General features: G+C 41.2%; 1 protein-coding gene across 2 annotated transcripts in view; it reads left to right on the top strand.

Annotated features, from left to right (window-relative positions):
• TFCP2 (transcription factor CP2) overlaps positions 1-12,019 on the top strand; it is a 137,929-nt gene that overhangs the window by 24,750 nt on the left and 101,160 nt on the right. For both annotated transcript variants that reach the window (XM_089692892.1, XM_089692902.1), the window contains exon 2: positions 5,021-5,172. In XM_089692892.1, coding sequence (XP_089549018.1) covers positions 5,021-5,172 — 152 coding nt within the window. The remainder of the gene's footprint in view (positions 1-5,020; positions 5,173-12,019) is intronic.

The following is a 12,019-nucleotide window of genomic DNA, read 5'->3' as shown; positions in this document are numbered from 1 at the left end:
TGCTTTACCACAGACACCACAAAATACAGCATTATTCCCTCTGTCAGATGGCTGTGCATTGTCCGAGCAATTGACTTCTAACCATGAGCATTGCATCATGGGAGTTCACATGCTGCCCAGCCCCAAAAGTATGGTTATTTCCATATCGTGCATCACAGGGCACAGGTTATCTTCATATCCATTACCATAGTTATACTGGCACCTTCAGGTGATTGGTCATTGGCAAAAAAGACAGGAAATCCCTGTCCAGACATAACTCCTACCATATTGGCATAGCTATAGTTTATTTTATTTTTTTTGCCCTGGTTCACATTGATGCGGTGCAGAATTTTGCAGCATTTTTAGTGTGAACTCTATGTGATTTTATTCTAGTACGGACCAAAAAAGGGTCCTGCATGTTTTTGGTGCGGTGCGAGTAGAGCCATACAAAATGTATGGCTCTAATTGGACTGCATACAAATCGCATATGATTTGTACAGGAATATGGTGCGGTTCCTGTGCGAATCTCATGGGATTTACCGCACCACTGTAGTGTGAACCTTAAAGCTAGTGTCCTAGGTGATGGTCATGTCTGCTAATGGTTCCCGCTGCTATCAGTCTGCTCAATGAGGGAGACAGCGACTAGAGCTGCTGCTCTCACGCACATCCCTGGATTAGATTGGGCTCAGGTAGGAATAAGGGGGGCTGTGGGGATCCTGCAGCACAGGTTTTTCACCTTCATTCATAGAATGCATGAAGGTGAAAAACCTTAAGGCTTTAGAACCACTTTAATGCTTCTCATTCCTTGGTGTTTGCCTTTGTACAAGGAGTCTCACACATCTTTCCAGTAGTCAAGACTCTGACTCTGTGGGACCTCCACCTCATCCAATCAGAGGGTTCTTTGCATTCTTTTAGAAGATACAAAGCATTCTCTGAATGATGCCTTTGCTGAGCAGCTGACCCCCTGTGTTCAGAATGTAGCAGGCCAGCTGCTCCGCACAGGACCTGGAAGCTAGTGGAGATCACTGGATAGTAGTGGTGTCTACCTCAGTGATTTCCAGCTGGCATCGGCCAGGTATGCTATATACACACTTGCATTGGTCCAATGTACCTATGTATAAAATATCTGTACCTGGAATTAATCTTTACTGTGCTATGAAAATAGTGAACACCTACCTTCCTTTTTTGACATGACAACACAGTTCTGATTTCATCATGTCTGCCCTGCCAACTTTTTTTTTTTTTTTTTTTTGTATGGATTGCACAGAACATAGACCTCTCCTCATACCCTCCCTTACTCGTCCTGCACAGGCAGAGAGCACAGGAAGTTATCCCCTTACAAGATTTGACAAAATGAACAGATTTCTTGCGCTTATGGAATAGCTATAACAAAATACTTTCAATTACCTATTTAGGTGACCAAAAGAAAGGGAATGGTTGTACTTGTATGACCATTGTTGACATGCACTTGTCATTCCAAAATGCTGGCATTCTTTTATTGTAATATTTCTTGGTAGCTATGGTGGATAATCTCTGCATTTTCCCTGTTTTGCAGTTTAGAGTGGACTTTTTGTACCCTACATGAGCTGTCTAATCAACCTAACTGAATTTATGACAATGGTTTCAAATACTTAACCAAAGACTATTCTCATGTTTGCAATAACAAAAAAGGTTTAGGTTCAAGCAACCCATTGGTTGGTCTAATTGTAATTCTATCACTAGGCACTGTCCCTTTGCCCTGAGTGTAAGCAAGTAATAGTATCGCTTTAATATTGGCCTGTATGGGCATTTTTTTACAATGGCATTGCAAACTTTTAGGCTTTATAAATAAAATACTTACCAGGCAATTGAGCTACCTACTTCTACTGTATTAAGATTTGAATTATAAGTAGCAATGTGTTAAACTGAACTAAATGGCCAGTAGCTCAGCTTTCTGAAGGGCCCTGTCAGGTACAAAACCCAACAATATAGTGAATGGAGGAAGTGGTTTGTTCCACCACACCAGGCAAATGCCACAGTAACCACGTAGGGGCTCTTCCCAGATAACCCATTATGCACATGTGACGCTGTAGTGACTTCAGTTTGACAGTAGTGCAGGCGTTTGTGTCAGCAACACATGGAATTTTTACATTTGCTGTAAAGCCCAGTGCACATAATAAGAAAATTTGGGCTTGCAATCATCCAGTTTTCCTATATTTTTCACAGCAGATCAAAATGAAGGATGGTACTAATTGCACCAATTTTTTTTTTTGTAATAAAAACAGTACACATTACACTAAAATCTTTAGTTCTGTTAAGGTACGATACATTTTGGAGTTTGTCCCTTTTGAAAATTGTTTAGAAAGTTGTGTACACACTATACAAAACTATACAAAACTCAAATGATTGTGCCTCGTACAGCATTTTTCTTCCAATTTTCTCATGGTATGTACCCCACTTAATTCTTGCAATAAGAGGGTGTGTTGCTTACTCAGTGAATCTGGTAGCTAAACTGTTAACCATTGCAGTGATTTCATCCCACACACAGGAGAGGATAATTAAAAGCCAGGTGCTGTTTGGCTCAGATATTGAATTCCGAAAATAATTATCCGTCCTTTACCTTGAATGGGCCCAAACTTGGTAATTATAAATATACATGAGGAATGTTATATCTGCTTGTTACATAAACATGATTTGCATAGTTCTCTTGCTGTTTCTTTTGCATCTGTGCAATGTGAAACCTAAAGGATCTGTGTCGCTGTTGTAAGGTTTGTGAAGAAACACTACCTTTTAAGAGGAGATGGAATACTTGCCTATTCCGCTGTCCTATGCCAATCCAATCCTGAGAAATGAAATGTGTGGGAGAAAATGACCATTCCAGGAGAGTTGACCCCTAGGGACCCTCTCTCTTGTTCCTTCTGCTGACTGTTGTGTCATCACTGTCCCCTATAGTAATGTGGACGTCAGCTGGGGGATCCGGTGAAATCTGGGAATTTGACAGCCTGTGAAGTGCTGCTTTCCTGCCCCCCCCCCCTTTTTTTTCCTCCCTAAAAGAGGGTTGCTATAAGTTTGCAAAAACAATACAATCTCCAGGTTATTTGGTAAATGATTTTATCTACTCAACCAAGTTCCTGGACAGAATCATGATTCTTGTTCAAACTTTTTATTAACAGTAAAACCAATGTAACAGGCAGAGAGACATCATCAATATACAACAGAAATTGTACTGATAACATAATGTTGGGAATAGACAACACAATGACAGTGTCATAATAATAACGAAAAAATATATTGCAAAAACAATGCAAAGTTTTTAATGATAGTAAAAAGTTGGGGGTTGTCAACGATGGATTCATATTTTCGATCAGTTAGGATAATGACTCACTGGAACGTTGTGGAAGATTAAGGGGCTTTAGAGGAGGGTAGAAGAGGGGGTAGGTGAGGACAAGGGGGAGAAAGAGGGTAACAGCAGTGACTCCGTGAGCGGTAAGGAGGAGCATGGTAACAGGCGGGCATCATATAGGGTGGGCCGATAACAATGTCCAAGGCACTCTGTATGAAGATCAAGGAAGAGGAAGGGATTCGTCAAAATTAGGTGGGAGAAAACATTCTACCCAGGGGCTCCAAACATTTAAGAATTTAGGGATCGTGTCAAGAATCGTGGCTTCCACCTTTGCGTGTATCATAGCTTGCGTTATTCTAGATTTAACAGCTGTGATGTTTAAGGTGGGGGATTTCCAGGATTTCGCTATGACCTGCTTGGCTGCCGTAGTGACATGCAGAAGAAGTTTGAATTCTGAATTGGTAATACCCGGAGGGCGTCGATTGCGTAGGGCTGTGGCTGGATTGGGTTGTAACTTGGTGGCACGGAGTGCGGATAATATATGGAAGATTTCAATCCAGAAAGCTTGAGTGACTGGACAATCCCACCATATGTGGAAATGTGTACCTAGGTCTGTACAGCCTCTAAAACAATTGGGTGAGTAGTTAGGAGTATACTTTGCAATTCTCGCTGGGACCAAATACCATCGCATTAAAACTTTATAATTGGTTTCCAGTGCAACAATGTTCTGAGATGACGATTTTGTATTAGCCCAAATGTGTTCCCACTCCAAAAGGTCTAATTGCCTACATAAGTCTGTTTCCCATCTATGGGTGCATGGAGGAAGGGGTGTTGTGACCGTAGTTGTGAGGTGGGAGTATAAGCACGAGATGAGGCCCCGTCTGTGTGGGCCTTTGCAACATGCCCGTTCGAAGGGAGACATGGTGTTGGGTTGGACAGAATCATGTTTCAAGTGTGGGTAAAATCTCTCACAAAAGCAGTGTGTGCATAAATGGCTCAATCTGACTGCAATGCACTACATATGTTTCAGACTAAATATGTACTGAATTAATTTTCTGACATGTACTATTAGCCAGAAAGATTTAGCATTTCAGTAATTTTACTTGTTTGGCTCTTTTAATATTGGTTTGATTTGTCACCATACAGAAATTACAATCTGTTTTTGATGATGAAACCCTCTAAACCAAATGATAAAGATTGCATTGAGATTTACCCGTAAAAATCTTTCTATGATTATGGTTTTGTCCTAATGCACACTGGATGTTTTTACAGCTGCTGTTTTTGGCTTATGACGGTTTCTTTTTTCTACAACTAGTAAACCCCCCAGTATGTTATCCTATGTGTCCATACACACCGATTGTAATCAATGTTTTTTGGCTTGAAAAAGAAACACAGCACTAGTAGGTTTCTAGAGGAGTTTTTTTTTTTTTTTTTTTAAAGCTGTAAAAGCGCTCTAACTCGGAAAACCGGCATTTTTGGACAGTTGTTTTTTGGCCAAAAAGTAAAAATTTTTTTTTTTGGTTAGAAAAAAAAAATAAAACCCCAGCTAAATACCAAAAACACCACTAATGCAAAAAAGCTAAAAAACCTCATATTTTTAACATGACTTTACACAGCTAACATTTCTAGCATTATCAAAACACTCTGTGTGCATGGAGCCTAAGTGCATATATGAACTGTCTTTTTTGTATCACTTACTTTTGTTTGTTTTTACAACAGTGATGTTCTTGCCCTGCCTATTTTCAAGCAAGAAGAATCCAGTTTGCCTCCTGAAAATGAAAACAAGATTCTGCCTTTTCAGTATGTGTTGTGTACAGCTACCTCCCCCGCTGTGAAGCTTCATGAAGAGACCCTCACCTATCTTAATCAAGGTTAGACCTGGAGGCTTCATGATCAAATTTCACATAACTAACCATTGTTTCATGCCTTGGTTCCCGAGTTGGACAGTAAACATTAAAAGATATAGTTTTAAAATTGTGTTCATGTTAAATTGGTGGCATCCTTTCTATTTAGTTTAGTCTCATTTGACGCTAGCCTTTTTATATAAGCTTGCTTGGAACCCTGCATCAATTTTGTACTGTCTGTAACATTTCTGTCTTATGTAGGCAGCATCTTATATGTTCTAAATGGTCTGACAATGCTGATATCCTAGCCTGCATAATATAAAAGTCAAACACTCTTTAACTGGGGGGATAAATCCTCCCTGTGTGTCTTGGCCTCTGCTTCTTTCACACTTCCCAACACCTACACTTTTGTGTTTACCTACCAAGGTAATTTGGAAGAAAGTTAACTCCTTCCAGAGCTAGACTTGCCACCTCCACAGTCTAGTTCTTTCTTTGTCCCCCCCCCCCCCCCCCCCGCTGCTCCTGCACCTTCCTAGAACTGTCCCACCACCTTAAAATTACAATCTTCTGCTTGCTCATCCCCTCCACTCCTACAGCAGTGCCTGCCTTGCCACATCCCCTTACTGCAGCAGTAACCTGCCCCCCAGGCTGTAAAGTTGGTTCAGTTGTTACCTTCTGCCTGCTTGTCAGGGTTGAGCATGGTGCTTCTCCCTGCTCTTCTTTCTACTGTACTGGAGCCTGGCCATTTTGCATGTTAAGTGCAATAAATGGTTTGGCAGTCAAACCTCACATGGCACATGTCGTATAAAAGTGATCACTCGATTTATGCCACATTGCCTAAACACTTGGCCTTTCTACTTCAAGAACCAAAGTCATTCTGACTAATGCCTTGTCTCAGCACATTGCAGTTAAAGTGACATTCCAGGCAAATAGTTTATCAGTTTAATTCCAGAAATTTTCTAGGTGAGTATCTGAAATGTGCAGCACCCACCTCTCAGTAAGTGGGGGTGCAAAAAAAAAAACGGGGAGGCGGTGCCTTCTGTTTGTCCCCATACACAAACTCTAAATTATCTTGTAAAGGGCCTACTTGTTCATGCCTAACCTTTTTATTAATTTAATTTTTTGGAGATTGTCCTACTTAGTTTCTGAATTTTTGTGGCCTTGGATTTTACATATTCCGCTGCATTCTCTAACTTTAAAAGGTAATGTTCTTTCATTGCTATAGTTTTTAAATACCATTTTCTCATTTATAGCTTCTCTAATGTTGGACATGAGCTGCAAAGGTTTTAATTTTTAAATTTGCTGCCCATGGGAATAAATTTTGCAGTGTTTTTTGCTAATTTGAAACATTCCCATTTCTTATGTGTTCAATAACAATATTCCCTTCCAATCTAAAGTCTTAGAAAGCATCCCTCATCTTTGGTAAATTTGCTATCTTAAAGTTTTTTTTTTTGTTTTTTTTGTTCTTTTTATCTTTCCAAAATGTGCTTGTTTACAATTAGTATATTATGATCACTGCTGTCTAGAGGTTTTTATATGAACATTCGTAATAAGTGTGATTTGAGATTACCAGTTCCAGCAGAGCATGATTTCTAGTTTGGGCTTCCAAAAACTGTACCATAAAATTAACTTCTAATAGGTTTATACATTTCAACCCTTTTACTGTTCCAGCAGTGTCATCAGTGTCAATTTCAGGATAGTTAAAATATCCCATTATCAGTGCCCTAGCCCTTGCATCCCTTTTTTTTTTTTTTTTTTTTATCTGTGCAAGCAGCTGATTCTCCACCTCCTCATTAACACTGGGTGGCCAGTAGCAAACTCCAATAGTAAAATATACACACGCGTATGAAGCTCCATCCATGATATTTCAGCACCATTGCACTCCTCCATAACAAAATCCTTTTTCACACTAACTTGTAACCCCCTCTCCCCCCCCCACCCCCTCCCCTATAGAGACAGACACCACCACCTTTTTTTACCCAGTCCCTTTGAAAGAACATAGCTAAGAATATTAATAGCCCAGTTGTGTGAAGAATGAAGCCAAGATTCAGCAATACCAATTAAATAATAGTACTCTTCATGCACTAAAGCTTCTAACACTCCTATTTTGCTTGGCAGACTTCTATCATTGGTGAGCAACCCTCTTAATCCATTGTTGCATTTTGTATTTAGGTTTTTTTCAAATTGTTTTGTAGCACAAATAATACTATAATTGACAATGGTTGCTGATAACATGGGAAACTCCTTATCGCTTGCCATAGCCTTTCCCCAATTTACCCTCCATTTTATGTCTTGCTCATCTGTCACATTACATTCTAATTCTCCCTCCCCTAATCCTATTTTAAAAACTTCTCCAGCCTTCCCATAAACCTCTCCCCTAGCATAGCAGACCCCCTTCCATTTTAGATGCAAACCAAATTTAGCATATAGGTTATACCCCAATAGAAAAGTCAGCTCCGTGCTCTAGAAACCCATATCTCTCTTACAGCAAGACTTTAGCCATGCAGTCAATTCTCTAAGCTCCCTCTGCTTTTCCTGTGCACATGGCACAGACATTATTCCAGAGAATATAACCGTGGAGGTTCTTCCTTTGAACTTGCTGCCTAGTGTTTTTTTTTTTTTCTCTCTGCTGGTTTGCCTCCACCCCCCCTCCCCAGCCTGTCACTGAGTTACAGGTGTTTTGGGGGTAGAGAATAAAGTTTGTTTTTTTTTCCCCCTCCCTATGCCCGCTCCGACTTCTGCCTTCTTTCCCTAGGTGAAATGGCGTCCCTTACCTTGCTCACAGCCTCCAGGGAGACGTCACATGTCCCAGTAGGCTGCTGGACTATTCACGCCGCACCATGTGAGCTGGCTGTAGTTCTTCAGGAAGCTGCAGTTAACTCCCACGTTCAAGATGGTGGCACCCGGGACCCACAGCAGTAAGAAGAACTGGCTGCGGGAAGACAGATCAGGTCTTGGAAAGTACCTGACTTTTAAAAATCAGCATCTACATTTGTAGCTGCTGACTTTTAAAATAGTGAAAAATGAAATTATGTAAATAATAATGCAGTTCCTTTTTAAGAGTCCTCCATCTTCCATGTATTCTGTTTGGTCACTGCGTGGGCACCAGTTCCCAAACCCGAATGGAGGTGTTCTGCCCATGAGGACTTCTTTCTAATGTTCCAATAGTTCATATGGAAATTGCTGGGTCAGTCATAATTTTCCTCCCTCCTGGGAGATTTTCTGTTCTCAGTAGGCATTCAGGATGTCTATATGCACCTTTCCATTTCTGCCACTTTACCGCCATGTGTCGTTTGATAGGTCATCAGCATTACCAGTTTACCACCCTTTTCTTGGACCTCTCCCATGTCCCCAACATCTTCACTGAAATGCTTGGCCTGGTTTTGGATGTTCTCGGTGGATCATTTTCTTGGGGTACCTGGGTAATTGCTTTTCAAAGAATAATTGCTGCAGTCCCTATCAGCAAACAGCCAATGGGATGGTACAGGTTCTGAAGAGCTTTGGCTGGCCCTCAACCTACAAAAGTCGTTGCTGGACTGATCCCACAGATTGGAGTGTCTAAATCTCATGCTAGAAACACATTTTTTTCCCTGAACCTTTCTTCCTTGAGAGCAACTTATGTTCCTTCATTCTCGTGCAAGGGCCCTTTTGGGACTAGGGAGCTTTTGGTTCATGCATGTGTAAGGGTCTATTGGTGGCCTTTTATGAGGTGGTGCCATGTGCCCAGTTTCACACCAGATACTTGCAGCTTCATATTCTGGCCATATAGGACAAATGCTTGATGTGTCTGAACCCAAAGGACAGATATTTCCTGACATGAATTCCCCCTCACCTACTCTGAGGGATCATGCAGGAGGGCTTTTTACTGATTCTCTTTGCATCAAATTGGACCAGGAGGACTCCAGACAGACTTAAAGCGGTAGTAAACCACAGGAAAGGGAGGGAGAGGAGAAAGTCCTCTGCAAGGTAATGTCATAATGTGCTCGTATGCAGTGCATACGAGCACATTATGCAAAATTTACATTAAAACTAAGCCCTCCAGCTTCAGTGACCCTTGGCCTCTCGCTGTTTAAGGTGATGCAAACCGTATTAAAGATAATGTATAGTGACTTTGCACAGGGCTCAACAAATCCCAGGTGGCAGGTCACCATGGTGACTAGACATTGCGTCCTGGGTTCACACACTGCCTCCCACTGACTTCAATGCAAAATTGTATCACATTGACGTCAGAGCAAAATTGCCTCTCCTTGACAAAACTGCTACCAATAGCAATTCTATGTGAGCACTTATCTATGCATACCACTCTACTCACTATAACTCGCACAGTACCCTTTTCATAATGGTACTCAAAGCGCAATGTGTGTGGATCGCATCTGTGTGAACCACCTCCAATAGGAACACTTAATATCTAGCCCAGGCCTTAAAATTTCCACTCGCCTGCTCGCATTGGTGAGTGGATATTATGCTAGGGGGCGAGTGTGTCCCCAGGGCCGTCTTGCTGAGCAGGCTCAGAACTCAGGGCCGGATCTGCCACTCGCACTGGGAGCCGTCAGACTGCTCAATAGTTGAGCAAAGTGAAAGCAAAGGAAGGAGTGTGTGCTGTGCTCTCTGCCTCCCCCTAGAGTGCAGTACCCGGCTCTGTGAGTGAAGGTAATGAAGTACTGCAACTTTCTGTGTGTGTGTGTGTATTTGTGTGTGTGTGTGTGTGTGTGTGTGTGTGTGTGTGTGTGCGCGCACGTGCACATGCCTGTATGTAAACCTACATGTATGGGTGGTTTGGTCAGGTTCAGGATTATGTGGTTATTATGGGTGGTAGAGTATGGGGCACTTGAGGTATTGCTGGGTTGGATAGTAGGTAGGATATGCTTGGTAGAGTTATGGTTTTGTGAGTGAAAGGTCACGAGGGGTTATGGTTGTATGCGGTGCATGGTCTAAGTATGATGGAGTGTTTAGGGGGACATTGGAGACCCTGATGTAATGTGGGGGGACTCTGGGGACCCTGATGTAATGTGGGTAACATTTAACAGTGTCATTTCATGAAATAATTTACGAGGGGGTGTTTAGGGGCAAAATTAGGGGTGTAGCAGGGTAGGGGTTGGGTGGGGCAACTGGTGGCCAGTAACTCTTAAGGCCTGGCTAGTAGCTCAGGACTTTAAATTTTTTTGTTTACAAACGGGTTTATTGTATGAAAGTAGACTGTAAAACAGTACATTTACAAATGATACATACAGCAAAAACAAGGCACTTTTGAAAAGTACAATACAGAAAAAATATATTAACGTAAGAAAGAAAAGAAATAGAAAAGAGTAGGTTGCAAGTACATGAAATACACTGATAAGGTAGATTGAATGATATATCTGTCAACAGCATACGCCAGTCAATTTTCAGTGGGGATGTTGTTAATTATGCAATAAATATCTATAATCCCTCCAGGACTTGAAATTTTAAGCCCTGATCTAGCCTATGCGAATCTGAGAGTCTGAAAACGCATCTCGAATCGCATGTGTGAACCAGGGCGGCTCCATTCACAGTTGGGTATTTTGGGATTGCTGCAGAATCGATGTGATCGCAAAACCCAGGTTCAGGTGCCATTATTTTCAATGGCACTTAAGATGTGTGGTTTGGTGTGATTGTCACACAGCAGATCGCATCGCGTGAAGCTTGTCGCACAAAAGTTGCCTTGCCCCGGTGTTAACAAACCATGCTATGCTAAAACAAAAAAAACTGGCTACCAACTTTAAAAAAAAGTTTTGCCTTCCATTATACTTTAACCACATTTTTTATTCTTGGTCATTCAGACAGTTTTTTTTACTAAAGGATAGCCTTTCGCAACATGTTACACCCATATTCAGGGTGTAACATTGGACTGCCCCCCCCCCCCCCCCCCACCTGTCACAATTTTAAAAACTGCCCGGCCGCGTCACTCATTCAGTGTTCTGTGAATGGGAAAACTACAAGTCCTGGCAACCTTTGCGACTTGTAGTTTTCAATTAACTACCATGGCTCTCCACAGTGCCGTGGTATTGCATTGAGCCTTATCTTTCCCATTCGGGATATATGAGCACACAGATACACGGACAGGTCAGAGGGAGACTTGCATAGTACCAGTGATCTGCTGATTGCTGTTGCATTGCTTTAGAGGTTACGCAAACAAAAAATAATAAATGTACTTTTTTTTTTTTTTCCCTGCAAAAAAAGTGCATGTATTGTTTTTTTCTTATAAGGTGAACTTGTGCTTTAATTTAACTTGTCCTACAATAACAAAGCGTGATTTTTTTACTCATAAATTCTTCATCCAGTTTTGGTTTGAGTTTATTCCTTGGCAGAGTCAGTCTTTTCTGCTCATATGCTAGATGTTTCTGAAATGTTGTCAATCACAGTCCAGTACAGTCACATTCTTTCTTAGATGCATGGTGTATAAGCATGAATTCCATGTATGTGAATTAATACCTCTCTGCCCCATTGCAATGCTTAGCTATTCACCTCTATATTGTGCAAGAACAGAAAGTTTCACCACCTCTAGTGTACTTTACTTCTTCATTCTAGAATTATAGTAAGTTTTTTTTCATTTGCATACTGCTTTATATAGTAGTGAAAATGACTTAAGCAGCCTCTACAGGAATTGGGTGGGTTTTTTTGTTTGTTTTTCTAATTTCCGCCAGTGGTTTAAAAAAAAAAAAAAAAAAACTGACTTGATTCCTCCATCCACACATTCAATGTGAATGGGGGAATCCTTCCCATTGAGCTATTGTATTTTGACAGTGGGGTGACTCCCCAACCATCAGAATACATATCAACGCTGCCGACTATAGCCTGCTTCACTGATTGAGCAGCAAAAATCTAAATATTGGTAAATTGACTGACTTCTGTACAA

This window comes from Staurois parvus, unplaced genomic scaffold (assembly GCF_062004578.1).
Source record: "Staurois parvus isolate SC_StPar_1 unplaced genomic scaffold, SC_StPar_1.0 ptg000023l, whole genome shotgun sequence".
Taxonomy (NCBI): Eukaryota; Metazoa; Chordata; class Amphibia; order Anura; family Ranidae; genus Staurois; species Staurois parvus.
Note: the sequence above shows the minus strand (reverse complement) of the source record. Positions and strands in the feature narration are given on the sequence as shown.